At 44.8% G+C, this 22,466-nt stretch overlaps 1 protein-coding gene across 10 annotated transcripts in view; it reads left to right on the top strand.

Annotated features, from left to right (window-relative positions):
• Positions 1–22,466, top strand: part of myocd (myocardin) — a 137,258-nt gene that overhangs the window by 96,363 nt on the left and 18,429 nt on the right. For 2 of the 10 annotated variants that reach the window (XM_010891862.5, XM_010891863.5), the window contains exon 1: positions 16,718–17,105. The exons of the other annotated variants lie outside the window; for them this stretch is intronic. In XM_010891862.5, the coding sequence (XP_010890164.2) occupies positions 17,051–17,105 (55 nt within the window). In that variant the 5' untranslated portion in view covers positions 16,718–17,050. Of the gene's footprint in view, positions 1–16,717; positions 17,106–22,466 lie in introns of those variants that run through there. 10 annotated transcript variants of the gene reach the window in all.

Consider the following 22,466-nt stretch of genomic DNA (forward strand, 5'->3'; position numbering starts at 1 on the left):
CTAATGACATCAGTGAGTGGGTGTAATCAGACTGAGGCCATGCATGGTTCTCTGTTTGGGGACAGGGAGTTGACAACGGAGGGAGAGCAACCAATGCCATGCTCTTTTACGAGCAACCAGTTGGAAGAGGTTCATACAGTTTGTGCTGGGAACTGAACATTTAACAACTTTTATCTAATTATGGATAATTAGATACAATAATAAACATTCGGTTACTTGTGTGATTCAACCCATGAATTAATGATTGACATCACCTCAGAGCAAACATAACCATGAGAAATGGGGGGTATGAGTCAACCCATTTAAACACACAAACAGTGAGACGGGCAAGATTTGGGTAACCTGTACATCAGCCTATTTCATCAGTTAACACTAAGATAAAGTATAAAAATAACATTGAACATTGATATAACCTAACAAAGATGTCCTGAAATGAAATATTTCTCCTGAACACTTTCAGTGAAATGTATTATTAAGTATTTAAGTGGTTTGGAATTACCATTTATATAGCTTATCATTCCCGTGACTAGTGCAGTGGTGCTGGACAGAGGGTAGGGTACTAGGTTTAGCCTTAGCAGCTAAGTAGTTAACAGCTCGAAAGCTTTACAATCTAGCTTACGATGTGCAATGCTTTTTTTGGAATTCCCATTCTTATAGTCTTATCGTGCCTGTGGTATGACTATAACCAAGCAAACACATGTTTTTTGTAGTGTATTAACTACAAAGGACAAATGTCCAAGACTTTTGTTTATTTACATCCTTCAATGATGATAATGCCTCTATTTATTCAAGCTTTTTATTAATTCATTTGGGACTTTTAAAACTGCTCTAGTGGCCCTGGACACTTCCCTTTCATCCTTATCTTGCCATTTGTGTTTTGGCTACAGTAGTTTAATAGGGGTGGTCAATGTCAAACAATGTGGAGCTACTGATAAACTGGCGTGATATTGCATGTAAACCAAAATCTACAAGAGAGAAACAACAGCCGATCCAGAATAGCATGACCTATTTGTGAAGTACTTCATTTGACATTGCTTTCTTTCCCCAATAATTTAATTAAGTTTTTTGTATTTTTATTGTAGATATCTTACTAATTATTCCTCTAAAGTAACTCCCCCATGACTTTCTCACTTTTAAAAGACAATGAGCAGTGTTTGTGATATTAATATTGATGATGCATTCCAGAATAACAAGATTTTTTTTTTAACATTCCAGTTTTGGATGTGTAGTTTGTTGTTTATTTGTACATAACCTATTAGTAGAATCACTATCATGCTGCAATTAGCCATGAAATTCACATTTTCAGGGGCCGGTTTTGGTTCAATAGCATCACTTTTACGGCCAATAGCATCACATTTAAATACAATGTTAAACTTCACATAGGTTATGCATAAAACTAATGACAATAGAAATCTGTACTTGCATGTTTATTTTCCTTTTTAAACATTATCCCCAGGTTTAGTGCCTGTGATGATGTAATACAGCGCAAGCACAATAGTTGGCAATATTCATTTTTTTCTTTACCAAATAAAATAATAACAATTTTAAATGGAGAATCTGGAATTGAAATAACAGCAAATATACACTTTCATGGTCAACAGGTACATTATGGGTTTCAGCCGGTAAAGCTGGGGACATAATGTTTGATCATACATTAGATACACATTTTATTATGTTTGTACAAATACCAGATTCCCTCTTTAATTCCAAAAGACAGACTTTAAAATCTGGAAGTCAGGCAGCAGATCTTAAAAGGTATACACCCACATTCTAAATATTTCTTTGGCAGGTACATGGTGCGTTAGCATGAATTATTAGGCTACTGACTTTTCTACAGATTTTGACCTTGCAAATGGAGTTTAGTTTTAGTTCATATGAAGAGACTAAATCCAAAGTTTATTTAGAAACCTTAATGTAGGGAAATGTGTCAGCTAATTGTTGAGATATTTTCTTGCAGATTACCCTATACAGTTGAGTAAAACATGTAGAGTGGAATGTTGAAGTCAACAAACAGCATGTGATCCTGCTGAAGTCAGGGGTCATGGTCATATGTGTTTTCATTATATGCCCATTGAATACGTTTGTATTTGCTACCCAGTATGAAAATGATCCCATGTCATGAAAGATAAGAGATATTTGTGATTTAGTTATTTTTCTGGTGAAATGGAGGGTCTGGTACAGTAAGGGCTTTGATGGCTTATGAAACATGGGGACATTTTATTTTATTTAATCCAAAATGGAATCTTTTTCCTTAATTGTTCTTTAAGTAAACATTTATACAATATTTCATAATATCATTACACACCATTTACAAATCCATACCAATGTTTGTTATTTACAGTTTGGTGCCGAATTATACCAATTCACAACACATTCACAACTTTTGTTGTTCAAATTAAATCTCATTAGTTTGCATCCTATTATATCACCCCTTTGGCATGCCAAAACCAACCACATTCATATTGCTTTATGATTAATAAATGTTTCCAGACAAAGTGAAAGAGTAAATTTGCAGTATTTTTTTGTTTTTTGGTATATTGTTATATATATATATATATATATATATATATATATATATATATATATATATATAATTATGTAGGGTATTATTCTTGGACCATGAAATTAGACATATCAATTGGCCATTTACAAGTCACATATCAGAAAATCTGTAAAAAAGCACTTGCCCAAATTATTTTAGTTATTCCAAAACAATGAGCTTTGTGCTCCCGTTAGTCTGTTACAGCCATGCGCTATACTGTCGACCCAGCTCTCACATGTGGTTTGGAAGACAGGAGCTAGCGCTTTAAAACAGAGGATTGTTAGGGCAGCAGAGATTAATGAAGAGTTTCTTTTTCCAGGTGTTGTATTGTGGATACAAGAGCTTTGGATGGTGAATTTACCCAGAAGAAAAAATCCTCTCTGTGGAAAGGAAAACAGTAACACAATATACAGCCCTGATCCAGCTCACAGGAGAAGAACGAAGGACCAAGACCTCATTCCAGTCTTTGAGAAAGATATATAGATCATATTAAATTCTCAGTTGTTTATAATATTTGCGGCATTTTTGTGAATGGTGAAGGCAGATTAGGAGTACGTTTTCGGTTTAAATTGATTGCGTTCTTTTGTCTGATTTGGATGGATGGCCTTCCGTCTACACTGCTAAAGCTTTTTATCTGACGTTGAAGGCTGATGCTGTAATGGTTGAATGTTACAGCAGAGTAAACAAAACATGCATGTAAAACAACAGAAAATAATAGAGTCGTCTGTGAAGTACCAATCCGGTAACAGAAATACACCATCAGGCTATTGAGTTAGGGCACAGCGGCACGAAGCTGCGTTGCATGCAAGGTGAAATCATTCTTAGTAACATACCTCCCTCTCTGCTCTCCACCCCCCAAACCATCCTCATGTGTTGCAAATAATATAAAAAAGGAGAATTCATTTTACTGTTTTACCAGTCAGCAAACCAGGTATGTATTAGTCAAAATATGGGGAAAGTTAGAACCATATGGTAATTTGAATGGGAAAGCACATGGTTGTGATTATTGGCCTGCTGTGGATAATAGGAGCACACAGAGGCCTGGCCAGAGACAGCCCCGTACCCGAAACAATGATAGGAGTAAAGAACTCATATCAACAAGCAGGCCCACAAACACAAAATAGCGACGCTAGGTGCCGAGTGCCTCCTTTTGAAGCGCTTTGAAGAAATTGGATTTGTGTCGTAGACAGCTTCAGTATGAAAGCAGTACGATACGTTTTATTATTTCCCTCTCACATCAAGGCACGTATGCTCTGAACGTTTCACCTGACCTAGGGACCTAACCTAGTCAGGGAGACAGGCAGAAAACAACACAGGATTTCAGACAACACGGTTTCGTTTCATTTTCAGGGAAGTGAACTTCAACAGGTGTTCAAAACAAGACTTTCTGCGGTTAGTGAAGTCTGGAAATAGTTCTACCCAGAACGAAGTTGTAAAAGCCTCATGGTGTTTAACAGGAAGATTTCCCAGTTTGTCTCCTCACCTCTGCTCTCTTGATGTAGTTGGAAACTCCAGGGGGTGAGAGTGAGAGAGAGACAATACCTAGTGCTTTTGAAGATAATTGGATTAAAAGCCATCTATCACCTCCCACAGTGGACCAATGTGTGGTTCCCCTAAAAACTCAGTATAATGAACCAGTGCAGCCAGTAAAAGGCCAGCCTCCTCCTCCTCCTTGTCTGGTTATGGATGTGGTCTTCATTAAACTGGAGACCAGAGGATCCATCACATGCTGCCTCAGATGTTCCCTGAAATCTGCCTATAGGCCAAACAAAACACGGCACAAAGGCTGTGAGGCTCGTATTTTTAAAGGTTTCAGCTGACATACCAGCCATTTGACTAGGGGAATTTGCTAGAGCAAAAACAACAGAATACCAACTTATATTTTCGGATTTTCAGATTTTGTTTTTAACCCTGGACCCAATACGTTGGAGATCACATCAGTGAAGCATTTAGCTGATTGTTCATCACAGGTCAGAACAGTGAGTCTGCATTGAAGTTTAGGGGAATACCTTGCCTCCTTGAACCGTCCAACGCACCTGAGTGGAATTCTCTTTAAGGGTTATTTTATGATTGATTTTTTTTTTCTTCATTCAGTATACATACAGTATAGATCACTGTCTACTGGGCACTCCTGTGAAATATGAGTTAGAGAGATGGCAAACTGAGGGACACTCTGCTTGTGGATTTTCGGCTGCATGCAACACATTACATTAAAACAACAATGTAAATCACACTTGGACACTGTTAAAACAAGACCTAGCAGGCCTACTGCAGAGAAGGCAGTTCTATGAACCGTACTTACATGAGTAGTAGTGTTGAAACCTAACTGTTCTCCTTCACAGTTAATAACAGGTATTGAATTGCACATGCAATCTGGGTTTAAAAGCCATCACACAGGACATTAGCATTTTTTACTTTTCTAACTATCTGTTTTGATGATAGATACACATCTGTCTTCATATCTCTAAATCTGCTCAGAGACATTTTGTAGTACCATCTTTCTCCTCTACACGGCAGTCGGCGTGGAGTTTGACCAGATTTCTGACCGAGGTCACCTGACCACCGTCCTGTCATGCCAAAAGCAGATGATTCCAACGGGATGTTCCAGGACAGGCAAGTCCCAGGCAGCGATCCCTTCAAGCAGAAGATGTGTGTTCCCCTGCAAAACTGACAGGGCTGATAAGAACCGCCATGCTACTCTGTGTTCCACCTAAATCCATCTAAAACCACTGCCAAACACTACAACACAGGGTCACACACACACACACACACACAAACCCACACACACTACCTCACTCACTTGTTCGTCTCCCAGTGTAAACTAACATTACAACCTCTCCCACACTGAAAAACCACCCATGTCTTTATGTTCATAAATGTGACAGACCTTGAGTGGACGCATCACTGGGCTGTTCACAACTCCATAATTACAAATACACGGGGCAGGCTTCGGTATGTGGAACACGAACACATTACTTTGTTTTGTTGGCCATTGGATTGGGCCGTGGTGATGAGAAGGATTCTCATCACCTGGAAGATGAAAATTCTGTTTTGTAGGATCGGCCATGGAAATGAAATGGGGCTGTGTGTTTAACCTCTGTCACAGAGCCGGGCCTGGTTCCACTATTGCACCTGGCTGTTGATTTCCCCTGAAGGTCAAGAGGTTAAAACACTCTCCCAGAGCAACTGGGTTATCTCTTCTGCTAATGGCTCCATTGCTAAAACAGACACATCCACACAGATAAAAACAACTTGCTTCCCTGATTCTGGCTCACTAATCCATTATCAACCATATCTTTTACTCCACAAAGAAATCACTCGCTGTCTGATTCTGAGTCAGAGTCGGTAGATAAAGCTGATGTGCAGCGAGTAAAGTGTTGCCCCTGCCAAGAGATAGTCTCAGGAGACAAACATTTCTTCAGCTGTCTATCAAGTGTCCAGACAACCAAGCCAGACACACACACACACACACGTACAAGTCAGTTAGCAGGTCTATGTAAAATATTCTGGTGGTAAATGGCGTCCTTGTCAACGCTGTGACTAAGTGTTTCTCACCGGAGAAAGACAGAAAACAGTCTGTAGTCGGTCAGAAGGTTAATCAAGAACTGTCCGTCGGTCTGGGTTCTGGAGTAGGGATGTGAGAGATGTTCCCTGTTGGTTGAATTGCCTGCAGGGTGTCAGAACTATTGTACTGTCGGCCTCTTATCATCTACCCAGTGTAGTGGGTTCATTCAGGCCAGTTGGCTGTGTAACGAAGACCTGACGTGTAAACGTGTCCTTGGGACCCATTAGTCTGTGCGTCCTGTTGTCTCTCCCCCGTTTTTCCTCCGAGGAGTCTGTTACTCTTCTGCTGTCTGTTCGTGGCTCTGCTCCACCACCTAGCCCACAGGCAGCCCGTGACTTCATCGCTCACCCTGGTCGCAGTGACACACTGCATTATCATACGCTCCGTTCTAGCTGTCAAATCCCAGCATGGCTGCGGGAGTGAGAGTACGTACGTGCTGTCTGTTTGTGTGTACGTTTGCGCGTGTGTGTGTGTGTATGTGATTGTGTAATTGGGTGAGCTCATGGAATATGTGTGTTTGCGTGTGATCTGTTGAGTACCGGCGTGTAGGAATATTTGCGTCTGATGTTGGGAGCCAACTGTTGCCCGACCGCAGAGCAAAGTTGGACATGGATACGCTGGTAGCCACTGAGGTAAAACACAAACAGTTAATGCTGTGGTTTATAATCTGATTATCTGAATACACAGAATCAACTCCAGTTTATCCAATTACCTTCATACAATACTGTAATGCAAGTTTCCAAACCATACTGGCAAGAGAAGTGTGCCGTGGTTAATTTAGTTACTGCTTCTCGCCTGATGACTTTATTGTGTTTGAGTGTGTGTTTGTGTGTGTGTGACTGCGCGTGCGTGTCTGTTCGTGTGTTTGAGTGTGTGTTTGTGTGTGTGTGACTGCGCGTGCATGTCTGTTCGTGTGTTGGAGTGTGTGTTTGTGTGTGTGCGTGTGTGTGACTGCGCGTGCGTGTCTGTTCGTGTGTTTGAGTGTGTGACTGCGTTGACCTTTTTTGTCTATATTTTTCCCTGTGTGTAACTGTTTGTTTGTGTTTGTCTTTCAATGTGACTGTATCTATGTCTTTGTGTCTATGTATTTCAATGTGACTGTATCTATGTCTTTGTGTCTATGTCTTTCAATGTGACTGTATCTATGTCTTTGTGTCTATGTCTTTCAATGTGACTGTATCTATGTCTCAGTCTGTGTTCCTTGTTGAAATCAAGGTATGATAATAATAACAGCATATGCATCAGGGTTAAGAACTGATACAGTTACAACATGTTTTTTCCAAGCTATAATAACATCTGACCAGAACCCAGAAACTGTCCCCTGGGTGTTAGAAGCCAGCCGGACATTGTAGCTGTTGGTTCTCCTCTGTTGTTTCAGGTTATGGAATCAGGCGAGAGAGAGGTCTGTTCGATCGAACTACGTATCGTAGGAAAAACTATAAAAACGCAATGTACCGAATCAATCGGCCGGCGTGATGTTAGTGTAATTTCTTACTGACAACTTGCGTAAGTGAAGCCTCTCAACATACCAAGGAACACAGAACATGGTTCTGTGTGTTTTGTTTGAACACAAAATGGCAGAAAGTGCCATTCCTGATGAATGCCTCACATTGGAGATAAAAACATTCATACGCATACACTCACATACCCCGGCACAAACACTTACACACACACAAGTATATTTCAGGTTTACTATCCTTGTGGGAACCCCCCCTAAAGAATAATTACCATTCAAAATGCTATTCCCCTCAATCCCGAACCGTAAATCCAACTGGTAACCATAAACCTGGACAAAAAAATATAATTTCTGAAACTAACCATACATCCTAAACCTAAACCTAAGCACTAACTCTTAACTACTAAACTTAACCTGAAAATAGCCTTTTAGCTGGCCAAAAATATCCTGATATTACAATCCATGTGAGGATTTTTGATCTTCAGAAGTATAGTAATACACTGACACACAAACACACACTCCCAGATCTATTAATATCTGAGTGTGTCCTGAGGGGTCAGGTGAAGATAACGGTAAAAGACCCAGGGAGCTGTCTGTGGCCCCTGTCTGTTCCACCTCTGGCAAAACACTGGTTCAGATAAAACTCTCCCCTTTGCTGATTTTAGGTCAGTTTGGATGTTGTTCTATTGGAACTACTCTGTCAGAGGAAGATCAGCAGCCAACTGTACGTCACTGGTCTAAACTCAGAATACCCCACCACTGTCTCCCCAAACCTTAACTGTGAAGGGTAGAGAAGCTCAAAGGTTCGCAGGTCTGTAAACTAATGTCGGCTCTGGAGGCCCTAATGGAGCATTGGGTCATACCAACAAAAACATGGCCCTGGACTCTGTTCATTGACTGTGCCGGTTGACAGCTTGTTTCAGCCAGGCTGTTTGAAAGTGTCGGAATCGCTCAAGTCAAGTATTTGCGGTAGAGGGTAACTGTCCTTTCTCTACATCTTCTCTCTAAAAATGTCCCAACCCAGACTCTTTATCCATCTCACTCCACTCCTCCGTTTTCATTCTTTCTTGTCAGCTGCTGCTATTCCTTGTCTGGAGCACAGGAGGGATTTGAGTGACAGGTGGAAATGACTGACACTGAGTGTCTTCACTAAGTCTTTACTAATGACTTACCATCCAGCGGCTCTACGTAGGACTGTCTGATACTCACTTGTTAAAGCCATAGGAATCACATTTTGGAATAACATAAATCGCCTCTTCAAATAAATCTCTTTTTGGAGTGCTTTCCATCCATCCAGAACTGTTACTCATAGACACAGATTAATATCAACAAAGTGGGCCATGAGTTATTATATTTTCACATATTAAAGTGTACAGAAGTCTTCGGGAATACCTCGCAAAGCCCGTCCGTAGCCTGCGATAATAACCAGGAGTTATCCCTGAGCTGTAGTGAAGCAGGGCCTTCTTTAGTGATGCCTGCAGGCGTATCTCCTCCACTCCTTCTCCCTCCATGGCCACAGGCCAGACATCTCAGACTGAAGCGGAGGCAAAGTCAATTTACTGAAATCTAAACAACCACAAAGACACCAAATAATATCCCCGATGTTGCTTTAGCGTGATACGGCTTCAACCTGGGCCAGAGACGGCGCAACTGTACCGCTTGTGTTTGGAGATTCCATTCAGATAGGCTGCAGCCAAGGGACGAGAGACGAGAATCAATGGAAGAAGAGAGAGATGGAAAAAGAGAATAAAAAGGAATAAGAGATGGATGGAGAGCATGAGCAGGACTGAGAGAGAATGGGAGAATCAATGGGATGAGAGAGGGATGGATGGAGAGAATGAAAGGAGGAGAGAGTGGTACAGAGGAGGTAGAAACGAGAAAGCTAGTTCCAGCTCACACGTTACCTCAGTGGTCCTAGGGTTAGGGAGGCAACCAGAGACAGATCCAGGGATTACCAGAGTGAAGATAGGGGGTGAGGCTAGCAGGATGGAAGCAGTAATGCTGTTGGAGAGGGGGGGGGGGTGAAGACACATCGATAGAAAACGAGGTAGCAACAGAAATTAAAAAGAATGACAGCGTTACAGCAGTCCTGGCAGTCTATTGGCCCCAGACTTCCTGTCGGTTACATCTAGTTTGGGTTCTGTGTGTTCCCTGTGGAACCTTAATTAGAACCCAGCATAGAACAGTCACAGCTCAAGGTTAAAATCGAAACTTTATTTATCGTTCTTATTAATTCCCTTTCTCTCCCACTGTCTACTGATGGCTCCTACTGTCTCCCCACTTCCTTCACATTGTCTCCTACTGTCTCCCCACTTTCTTCACATTATCTCCTGCTGTCTCCCCACTTTCTTCACATTGTCTCCTACTGTCTCCCCACTTTCTTCACATTGTCTCCTACTGTCTCCCCACTTTCTTCACATTGTCTCCCTACTGTCTCTCTACTGTCTCTCTACTGTTTCCCACTGTCTCTCACTGTCTCTCTACTGTTTCCAACTGTCTCTCACAGTCTCCTACTGTCACCCACTTTCTCCTACTGTCTCTCACTGTCTCCCCACTTTCACTCCACTCTCCCCCATTTCTTCCATTGTCTCCAACTGTCTCCCACTGTATCTCACTGTCTCCCCACTGTCTCCCGCTGTCTCCTATTGTCTCCCCACTGTCTCCTACTGTCTCTCGCTGTCTTCCCACTGTCTCCTACTGTCTCCCCACTGTCTCCCACAGTCTCCCACTTTCTCTTACTGTCTCTCACTGTCTCCCCACTTTCTCTCCACTCTCCCCCCTTTCTTCCCACTGTCTCTCACTGTCTCCCACTGTCTCTCACTGTCTCCCCACTGTCTCTCTACTGTCTCCTACTGTCTCCCCACTGTCTCCCCACTGTCTCCCCACTGTCTCCCCACTCTCTCCTACTGTCTCCCCACTGTCTCCTGCTGTCTCCCGCTGTCTCCCCACTGTCTCCCACTGTCTGTCATTGTCTCCTACTGTCTCCCACTGTCTGTCATTGTCTCCCGCTGTCTCCCCACTCTCTCCCACTCTCTCCCGTGGTCTCCCCACTGTCTCCCACTCTCTCCCGCTGTCTCCCACTCTCTCCCCTGTCTCCTACTGTCTCCTACTGTCTCCCACTGTCTGTCATTGTCTCCCGCTGTCTCCCCACTCTCTCCCGCTGTCTCCCCACTCTCTCCCACTCTCTCCCGCTGTCTCCCCACTGTCTCCCACTCTCTCCCGCTGTATCCTACTGTCGCCCACTGTCTGTCATTGTCTCCCGCTGTCTCCCCACTCTCTCCCGCTGTCTCCCCACTGTCTCCCACTCTCTCCCGCTGTCTCCTACTGTCTCCCACTGTCTGTCATTGTCTCCTACTGTCTCCCACTGTCTGTCATTGTCTCCCGCTGTCTCCCCACTCTCTTCCGCTGTCTCCCCACTGTCTCCCACTTTCTCCCGCTGTCTCCTACTGTCTCCCACTGTCTGTCATTGTCTCCTACTGTCTCCCACTGTCTGTCATTGTCTCCCGCTGTCTCCCCACTCTCTTCCGCTGTCTCCCCACTGTCTCCCACTGTCTGTCATTGTCTCCTACTGTCTCCCACTGTCTGTCATTGTCTCCCGCTGTCTCCCCACTCTCTCCCACTCTCTCCCCACTGTCTCGCACTCTCTCCCGCTGTCTCCTACTGTCTCCCACTGTCTCGCACTCTCTCCCGCTGTCTCCTACTGTCTCCCACTGTCTGTCATTGTCTCCCGCTGTCTCCCCACTCTCTCCCACTCTCTCCCGCTGTCTCCCCACTGTCTCCCACTCTCTCCTACTGTCTCCCACTGTCTGTCATTGTCTCCTACTGTCTCCCACTGTCTGTCATTGTCTCCCGCTGTCTCCCCACTCTCTTCCGCTGTCTCCCCACTGTCTCCCACTTTCTCCCGCTGTCTCATACTGTCTCCCACTGTCTGTCATTGTCTCCTACTGTCTCCCACTGTCTGTCATTGTCTCCCGCTGTCTCCCCACTCTCTTCCGCTGTCTCCCCATTGTCTCCCACTGTCTGTCATTGTCTCCTACTGTCTCCCACTGTCTGTCATTGTCTCCCGCTGTCTCCCCACTCTCTCCCACTGTCTCCCCACTGTCTCGCACTCTCTCCCGCTGTCTCCTACTGTCTCCCACTGTCTCGCACTCTCTCCCGCTGTCTCCTACTGTCTCCCACTGTCTGTCATTGTCTCCCGCTGTCTCCCCACTCTCTCCCACTCTCTCCCGCAGTCTCCCCACTGTCTCCCACTCTCTCCTACTGTCTCCCACTGTCTGTCATTGTCTCCTACTGTCTCCCACTGTCTGTCATTGTCTCCCGCTGTCTCCCCACTCTCTTCCGCTGTCTCCCCACTGTCTCCCACTTTCTCCCGCTGTCTCCTACTGTCTCCCACTGTCTGTCATTGTCTCCTACTGTCTCCCACTGTCTGTGATTGTCTCCCGCTGTCTCCCCACTCTCTTCCGCTGTCTCCCCATTGTCTCCCACTGTCTGTCATTGTCTCCTACTTTCTCCCACTGTCTGTCATTGTCTCCCGCTGTCTCCCCACTCTCTCCCACTCTCTCCCCACTGTCTCGCACTCTCTCCCGCTGTCTCCTACTGTCTCCCACTGTCTCGCACTCTCTCCCGCTGTCTCCTACTGTCTCCCACTGTCTGTCATTGTCTCCTACTGTCTCCCACTGTCTGTCATTGTCTCCCGCTGTCTCCCCACTCTCTCCCACTCTCTCCCGCTGTCTCCCCACTGTCTCCCACTCTCTCCCGCTGTCTCCTACTGTCGCCCACTGTCTGTCATTGTCTCCCGCTGTCTCCCCACTCTCTCCCGCGGTCTCCCCACTGTCTCCCACTCTCTCCCGCTGTCTCCTACTGTCTCCCACTGTCTGTCATTGTCTCCTACTGTCTCCCACTGTCTCCCCACTGTCTCCCACTCTCTCCCGCTGTCTCCGACTGTCTCCCACTCTCTCCCGCTGTCTCCTACTGTCTCCCACTGTCTGTCATTGTCTCCTGCTGTCTCCCCACTGTCTCCCGCTGTCTCCTACTGTCTCCCACTGTCTGTCATTGTCTCCCGCTGTCTCCCCACTGTCTCCCACTCTCTCCCGATGTCTCCTACTGTCTCCCACTGTCTGTCATTGTCTCCTACTGTCTCCCACTGTCTGTCATTGTCTCCTACTGTCTCCCCACTGTCTCCATCTGTCTCTCATTTTCTCCCACTGTCTCCCACTGTCTTTCGCTTTCTCCCTCTGTCTCTTCCTGTCCCCATAATTCTTTCAGAATTTGTGTCTGTGTTATTCAGTCCTTTTATTGACCCTCTTTTTTTTCTTCCCAATATCTCCACTCTGTTCATGGGAAATGTTTTGTTTCTCTGATAAGGCTGATTTGCTTCGCTAAAGCATGTGTCATTCTCAGGTCCTTGAGTGTTGACTAATACAGCTTACCATAATATCCAACCTAATATCAGTCCTAGTGTCTCTGTCTTCCATGATAACACATGGATATTACTGTAATAGGAGTTTAATGTAAAAAAGAAATGTCCACGAAAACTTTCAAAACCCTTTATTTGCAAAGCCTTTTGATGGGCTACAAGGTAGAAAGAAAATACTGCACAGAGGTAGTCATGATTAAGTGTGTTCTGTGTGTAAAGATCAGTCATGTTGTGGTGTGTGTCAACCAATGTGGGTTCTAGTTCTTGTGTTTTGTGTGTGTGTGTGTGTGTGTGTGTATCTGTGTGGCATGAGTGTCTTCGTGTTGTGCATATGTATATGTTGGGTGTGTGTGTGTGTGTGTGTGTGTGTGTGTTGTGTCCGTTCGGTAGAGGATTTAAGAAGCGCTCCTCCAGAAGTGTTTACCTGTGCAGTGTGTTCCTCTGCTGGGACCGTGAGCACAGGCTCTGGAGTGTCATTAAAGGAAACTGAGACCCGGAGAACATCCAGCTGCTGCTGTTAGGGCTGGACGACTGCTACATCTGACCTCCCCAGTGAACACACGAATACACGCAGAAACACACACACACACACACACACACACACACACCTACCTCAGACCCCCCACCTATCCCAAGGCCTCGACAGACACATCCCGTCAGACGACCTCTCCGCTACCTCGCTCCTTCCCCACCTCTCCCCTCCGCTGTGACTCCCTCCCCCCCCCCCCCCCGGCCCTGGGATCTTCCAGAAGGTCTCCCCCGTCTCTAAGACCAGATGAGCCGGGAGGACGTCGAAACAGGGAACAGAGGTTGTTGGTGCGGTAGAAAAACGGGATTTGATTCAGAGCACATTCCACAGCACTTCCTCTACACACCCTGGTTGACAAAGGGCCAAGGGGGACAACTGGATTCCGCACAGGGCACATACATGTATTTAGATATGTTAACCATGCCAGGCATGTAAGACTTCCTATCAGTGGCTATTTTGAGGAAACAAGGCTCGCTGCTAGTAAACGCTCCGCGCGGTGAGGGCAGATGAACAACAGTTAGAGTTGTGCCATTGTTCTCAAGCTTACAGTCACAGTCATTCTTGTAGATTTGTGTAAAACAGCAATAAAATGTGAGCACTAGTTTTTAGAGGCTGTATGTTTCCCCTGCATATTGTTAGTTGTTCGTGCCAAACTGGAATTATACAACTACGCCTGTGTCTGTAACACTAAAAAGCAAGTGTACACCAAATGTTAACAATATTCCTTTTTTTTTTTTGATAAAGCTGTCTGCAGTGGGCCAATAAACACTAGTTTAGTTCTTGGTTAACTTTGTGGAAGGGTTCAACGAGGTTTTAAAAAATGACTGTTAACAGTACTGTATATTATTGGCACTGAATGCACACGAGCATCATATAGAGCCAGTTCATTCTGTATACTGTACACAAACATCAATCATAACCCTCTAGGTCATCTCTTCCCAATGAGACACACAGACATTCACACACACACACACACACACACACACACACACACACGCAGACATACACACACACACACACAGACAGAGGCTCCAGACAGTTCAGATGAGACTTGTCACGTTCGTTGACGCACAGCCCAATTAAAGGGGAGGATTAGTCCAGGACTATGTGACCTCCCCAGGAATCTCCCTCCCAGGCAGTGTGTACATAGTGAGACGCAACCACCAGCCCTCCCCGCACTCTCACCTGCTAATTAGGGAGGTCAGGAGCTGTGTGTGTGTGTAGGTGTGTGAATGCGAGTGTGTAAGGGACTGAGTGCTCAGGACTGTCAAAAGGAGCACATTGGATTTGCAGCCCAAGACATCCTTACATAAATATTTGACTTTTTTGGTCTATGGGAGTCCACTCATACCCACGTCACAGACATGGCCAGCAACTACAACTTCAACTTAGATGTGAATGTCACGCTGCTTTAAATGATCGTGTGTTTTATATGTGGGTCTCACTTGTGTCTGCGGGTTACTTAGTCATTAAACTAAATAGGCTTCTGTGTGTGACGGTCAACCAAGGGGTTTTGTTTAACGCGATAAGTCACACTAACGGCCTCTATGTCATGTTCACAAGGGATGTTCACAGGGGGTCAGTTTGAACTGGAAGAGACACACTAGCAGTCTGGATGTGTTGTTCACAGGGTTAAGTATGAACACGAGGAGACACTAACAGTCACTATGTGTTGTTCACAGGGTTAAGTATGAACACGAGGAGTCACTAACAGTCACTATGTGTTGTTCACAGGGTTAAGTATGAACACGAGGAGACACTAACAGTCACTATGTGTTGTTCACAGGGTTAAGTATGAACACGAGGAGTCACTAACAGTCACTATGTGTTGTTCACAGGGTTAAGTATGAACACGAGGAGACACTAACAGTCACTATGTGTTGTTCACAGGGTTAAGTATGAACATGAGGAGACACTAACAGTCACTATGTGTTGTTCACAGGGTTAAGTATGAACACGAGGAGACACACTAACGGCCTCTATGTGATGTTCACAGGGGTTAAGTATGAACATGAGGAGTCACTAACAGTCACTGTGTGTTGTTCACAGGGTTAAGTATGAACATGAGGAGTCACTAACAGTCACTATGTGTTGTTCACAGGGTTAAGTTTGAACATGAGGAGACACTAACAGCCTCTATGTGATGTTCACATGGGTTACATTTTTAATGTGAGGAGACACACTAACAGCCAGTGTGTGTTCTATACTTTAGATGCTGGGGTCTTGGTTGTGTGCGTCTTGCACTGCAGCACCCTGAGGTTGGTAAGGAAACAGCCAGGTGTCAATACAGTGGTGGTGACATCAAGGCTGTCCAACCACATTCCCAGCTGTACCCAGTCAGGGTTTATTCATCTGTGGAACAGTAGCACCTGCTGCCCTGTCTGACCAACAGCAGCCGTGGACACCAATTCAAAATGAGACACATGAAACTCAATACACATCTTACAGGGCTCACGTGCACTTACCAGTCCCATAGCAGGCTGGCACACCACTGGGAGCCGTTGGGTACAGGGAAGGATGTATTTTGAGAAGTTGGGGCATGAGGGATGATAGTTGACTGATGAGAGACATACAAGACTAGTGTTGATCTGGACAACAGTTGTGGAGGTTTAATGTAGTCTTTAAAGAGCAGGTATGCACCGCAGATGGTGTGTGCATGTGTGTGTGTGCGAGTAGGAGATAGAGAGAGTTAGAAAGAAAGAAAGAAAGAAAGAAAGAAAGAAGAGAGTTGGAAAGAGGAAAGAGTGAGATGGAAAAAGAGTTTAACTTTGACAGTTGCTTGGCTGGTATGTGAGAGATGGAGGAAGAGATGCCTTGTAGATTACTGACCGGAAAGTCTTCTACCATGCTGAAGTTAACGTCAGTTAATGACTGAGTCAAACTGCTACTCTTAACAAAAACACTTTTCTAAAACATGGTTATAACTCTAGTATATTCACAGTACATCAGCTTGTGTCTGTTTGCCTGTTTGCATCTGTGTTTGTTTGTCTGAGCATGTCCGTCTCTCTCTCTGTGTGTATGACAGGGTCAAAGCAGTAACATATTCAGAAGTCTCCAGTTAACCCCCCCAACCTCCCCCCCCCCACCCCCCCGAGTCTGCAGTCCTTTTGGCTCTCCCTCCCTAGGAGGAGGCACTATAGGAACATTTAGCTCTAAATCAGGAGGAGGACTTAGGAGATCCGTGGGAGGGGCTATGGGAAACCTCAGTGGTTAGCTGGTCTTAGCAGAGGGCATATCTCTCTACTCTCTCTGCCGTGGAGACTCAGAACAATATAGGACCAAAGCTTGGCTGTCTGACTCCGTCCCCCTCCCACAACTTCCTTCAGGATAGAGACAGTTAGAGGAGTGAAGAGATGCACTGCCTTTTTTTCTTCTGAACCTCGTAATAACGGTTTAGTGCTGTTGATGACGTTCCATTGGCCGGCTGTAGTCTCCGGTCCCAGGAAGAGGCAGGGGGTTTGATGTGATAGTTTGTCCTGTCCCTGCGGCGTGTGCATGTTGAATTATTCCCTCCTGAACGCTGGAACATAACTGTCAGCATCATGACTCTTCTGGGCTCTGAACACTCCATACTGATACGAAGCAAGTTCAGATCAGGTAAGATCAAATACAAGTGTGTCCGTCTCTGGCTGTCTGTGTGTGTGTCTGCCAGTGTGTCTGTCTCTGTCTGTGCCTGTCTGTGTGTGTGTCTGCCAGTGTCTCTGTCTGTGCCTGTCTGTGTGTGTGTCTGCCAGTGTGTCTGTCTCTGTCTGTGCCTGTCTGTGTGTGTGTCTGCCAGCGTCTCTGTCTGTGCCTGTCTGTGTGTGTGTCTGCCAGTGTGTCTGTCTCTGTCTGTGCCTGTCCAACCATTGTCTGCCAGTTGTCATGTCCTCATATTGATAACAGCCTAAGCAGTTGTCATTTCTTTGTTAAACATTTTGGACTGGCGCTTGGTTGGTGCGCTATATAAATCAACCCCTCCTGGTTAATCTTTTCGACCATCAGTACTTTATATTGTGATGTATAGACACACACGTCGTTATCTTCATCTGTTCTGGAGTATTGTTTCCATTGCCTACCGTGCAGTGCAGCCCAGAGACAGCCGGATGAGGGAGGCTGGGTGACAGGTGTGTGTCATTTGGGGGGGCCAGCTGATTGTGTTGTTGAGGGAGAGCAGAGAGGTCATGGACTTACCACCCATTCAGATCCATCGCTGCTGTACAGAATGTGTCACGGACGTACCCTCTGATCAGGCCGGGCCACGCTAAAGAGCGTGATACTGGGTCGATGAATGGGATTGGCTTCTGAGCTGCTGCTGAATTCAAAACACAGGACAGAGCGGTTAGGCATCAATTATCAGGCTTAATCTTTGGTTTACATTTTTTTGTCGTTTAGAAAAATTACATGAAATATCACTTAAAAAATTGCCAAAAAGAAATTAGTAATATGTCTTGAAATAGAAAATGAGCAGAGTGCGAAATTTGGAAAATATGACTGGTTTAAATCCCGCGTACACACAGCAGATGTTTGATCTTCTTCTTTTATCAGCCTCTTTCTCTTTTCCCTATCAAACAGTGAAATGCACACACACACACACAAACACAAAGTCTCTAACGTACACAGGGTATGCTGTACACTTTATGTTGCACCTCTGTCTATAGTACAGCTGTATGGTGAACAATACTGCCCCCTCTCTGAAGTGACTGTTTAATGCTTGGGACTTTCTCACTGTGCTGCTCAGCCACAGTTTGATGCTTACGGATTACAGTCAACCAGCATTTCGTCAAGTCATTAACTTCACTCTGTTCAGAAAGTAGGGAACAACACTTGAAAGGCTTCAAGCAACTTTGTAACTTTCTCTTTCTGAGATTTCAGTGCAATCTCTTTGCGTTCAGCGCGGTAATTGCTTACCAGCAATCGCAGGGTAAATTGTGCTTTTCCTCCGTGTTGTTTAGACCAGCAATGGTGCGGTGGGAATTGACCTCTGGGAGGGATAGAGAGAGTGAGGGAAAGCAGGGGAGAGATAGAAAGAGAGCAAGATGGAATGAAAGGGGGAGGGTAAAAGATAGGGACATAGAGACACGGTGAGACTCACATTGGGGTATTTTAGGGTAGGCAATACTCGGCAGATGGGGGTGACAAAGATAAGGTGAATGTTCAGTAAATCTACCAGAGTTTAGGTATGTCTAACAGTGTTGCGGTATGTCAAACAGGGTTGCAGTATGTCTAACAGAGTTGTGGCATGTCTAACAAAGCTGCAGTATGTTTAACAAAGTTGCAGTATGTCAAACAGAGTTGCAGTATGTCAAACAGAGTTGCAGTATGTCTAACAGGTTTGCAGTATGTCACAGAGTTGCAGTATGTCTAACAGAGTTAAAGTATGTCTATCAAATTTCAATCAATCAGTCACATTTATTTATAAAGCCCTTTTACATCAGCTGTTTTACAAAACACCCAGCCTGAAACCCCAAGGAGCAAACAACAACAGTGTTGAGGCACAGTGGCTAGGAAACACTCCCCATAAGGGGCCCAAAACATTTGAAGAAACCTAGAGAGGAACCAGGCTCTGAGGGGCGGCCAGTTCACTTCTGGCTGTGCTAGGTGAACATTTTAAGAATACAAATTGTAGCATTAAATGCATGTGGTGTGTGTCTAGAGTATATAAAACATAATCCAGGTCTGATGCATCCCCAGATGGACAAGGGCAGGGAGAACCCGGGGGGGTAATGGTCAGCAGAGCAGCTGATATGTTCAGGTATCGTCTTGATCTGCAACACAACCAGGAGGACTTTGGACAGGGACAGAGACTTGTACTCCTGAGGTGTGGTCCAAAACCTCATGTCCTCCTAAGTTTAAACGGAGCAGGAGACAATTTAGAGAGCGTATTCTAACAGATTTGCAGTATGTCTTACAGAGTTTCTGTATGGCTAACAAACTTACAGTATGTTTAACAAGCTGTGGGTAGCTTGATGTGGTGAAAGCAGTATATTCCATTTGAATGGTCCTCAGAACAGTCTAAAACAGTCTGTTTCATTTAGATAGCTAGCAATGTGTCAAATCATCATCTTAATACTTCTAATGTATTAGATCACTTCATTCTTGGTTGTGTTGAACTATTCTAATGTGACATCCAATAGAAATCTTAGCGTTGGAGGCCGCGCTCCATTCAAACCGTTTTAGTTTCCAGACCTCTAAGGAGGCGTGACAGGATTTGGAGGTGTGGTCTTGTGAGACGAGGCTCACAGCAACAACGGAAAGCTATGGGAACCACTGCTGCTATGAAATTCGAGCAGCAAGAGATATGGATCTTTGAGTGGTCCCGTGAGGATGGGTGTGTCTGTGTGTGTGTGTGTGTGTGTGTGTGTGTGTTTGTGTGGGTGTGTGTGAGGCTCCTGTTACAATATTCATTTGAGAGTAATTTTACAAAATTGTATAGGTCTGAAAAGTAGGGTTAGTACATCCAGGTATATCTAGGTACGTTTGATTGTTCAATTTTATTTAACATGTTGTTTGAAATTATAGTTATCCATGCCTGCCGACTCTGGAGAGTGTGATGGCATGTCTGTTATAAATATAGCCTTGTTATCATCCCTTATATAAATAAGGTATGTTGTATTATATTCTGTGGACACATCAGTGTGTGTGGGGAGGGTCTGGAGGTTAGGGCCAAGATGTGGTGATATGAAAGCAGTCTAGTTACTACTAATCCACTCAGTGCCTACGCTGCTTCACACTGACAGGCGCTGTACTTCCCACAATCTGGGTTAGAATTCATCTGAAAATCATTTGCCCTAATGCCTTAAATTAACCTGTGTGTCATTTCTGACAGATGTGTTTATTTGCTCTGTGAGTGCATGTGTGGGAGGCAGAAATAGAGGTAGAAGAGAGAGCAAAAAGGTGTGAAGCGTCTCTCTCAGGTTAGTGGGATGATATAGATTGTCAATTGCTATGCCAGTCATTGAAATATCTGACAGTGACCGTATTCGGTACAATAATGTGATATATAACGTGCACTATTTTGACAGCTGGTCAGGCTATATTTTGAACTGTCTACAAGCTGATAATCAAATAATTATAAATAAGATTAAATAATGTTCAAATGTTTCAATGAAACCTGGTTGGGGTCCAGTGTGGTGGCTATAGATCCATTGCCAGAGAGGGTGGGAGAAATTGCACGTTCTGGTTTAGAGTTAGATGTTTGTTGTGGATTATATCGAACTGTTCACCATATCCATTTCTTACCACTATTTCGACTGGCTTCCTATGATGGAAAATGCATTCTAATACACAGCAGTGACCTGGAGTCAATAAGGCTTAACTCCCTTATTGAAGCAGAACATGAGATTTTGCTGTTATGTTTGCGGGATTTGCGGGACTAGACTCAGGAACACGGAACCTGGAGTCTAGGCCTTCAGATCACAATGTCTGCTGCCAACTGTTCCACACGGTGGGGGATCTATAATGGTTTGGGCAGTCTGATGACTGCTCTGCGTGGTGGTGTAACAGCCGAGGAATACAAGGCCTTTTTACGGGACGGTGAACCCTATGGGACAAACACTGTTCCCTCATGGTGTTCCAGGATGATTACGCCCACATACACACTGCTTGTCACGTCCTGGTATGGCAGGCCAGACGTGCAAGTGGAATCAAATGCCCTCTCTCATTACGTCCACATACACACTGCTTGTCACGTCCTGGTATGGCAGGCCAGACGTGCAAGTGGAATCAAATGCCCTCTCTCATTACGTCCACATACACACTGCTTGTCACGTCCTGGTATGGCAGGCCAGACGTGCAAGTGGAATCAAATGCCCTCTCTCATTACGTCCACATACATACTGCTTGTCACGTCCTGGTATGCAGGCCGGACGTGCAAGTGGAATCAAATGCCCTCTCTCATTAGGAGCACATACACCTGTTTGTCACCCTCACTTGGGTTCCTTATCAGTGTCCCTGTTTAAGTGTCTTCTTCGCGTGGTTGATGTCAATCATTATTTGGTTGTTACACCATTGTAACCATTGTTTTGGTTACCTATTAGTTATTTTATTACTTCCTGTATCCTGCCTCATTCCTGCTGTTACACTGCTAGATTAATTCAAGAATAGTTTTATCAACACCAGGATGATGTCAAATGCCTTCCATGGCCTCCTCAATCACCAGATCTGAACACGATTGAACTTTTATGGGATGTTCTGGACCACAGAGTGTGAAGTAGATTTCCACCTCCTTCATCCCTCATATAACTGGAGGCTTTTCTTCTTGAGGAATGGTGCAATAGCCCACTACACAGTTCAGGACATTTATGACAGCATTTCAAGTAGGATTGGGAGCTGTTCTAAAGGGAAAGAGTGGCCCTACTCTGTTTTACTATAGATCCTTGATTTTAATATATTGTTAGGTGTTTCCGTTATGTTCTTCACCCCCTGTATATGCTGCCCCTGATTAGCAGTACACAGAGTGGATGAGATAGTGGAATTAGGGGACACAAGCTTAGCATAATTATTAGTCATATTTCTTGTCATGAAGGATTCAAAGAGTTAAGTTTGCTCCGTGACGTAGTTTGTCCCGGGGTTCAGACAGAGGAAATGGCTGTGCCGTTGCCATCTGATGTACAGGTCAGGAGGTCACAGCTTGGGGCTGTAAACTCAACCAGATGTTTAGAAAATAGTTTGTGTCATTATGTAATGGAGGTAGATGGCCTGAGAGGAGGGAGAGATAAAGTCAACACACACACACACAAACAGCACACCTTAAGCATTGCTCAGTGTGTGACATGGTGTTTACAGTGTGGCATAATTCAAACATGCTTCTGTGGAAACAGAGCACTCAGACTGAATAGTGGCTCTGTGGTGTTTTAATGAAACAGAGCCCTCAGACAGAATAGTGGCTCCGTGGTGTTTTAATGAAACAGAGCCCTCAGACAGAATAGTGGCTCCGTGGTGTTTTAATGAAACAGAGCCCTCAGACAGAATAGTGGC

This window comes from Esox lucius, chromosome 5 (assembly GCF_011004845.1).
Source record: "Esox lucius isolate fEsoLuc1 chromosome 5, fEsoLuc1.pri, whole genome shotgun sequence".
In the NCBI taxonomy this organism is placed as follows: domain Eukaryota; kingdom Metazoa; phylum Chordata; class Actinopteri; order Esociformes; family Esocidae; genus Esox; species Esox lucius.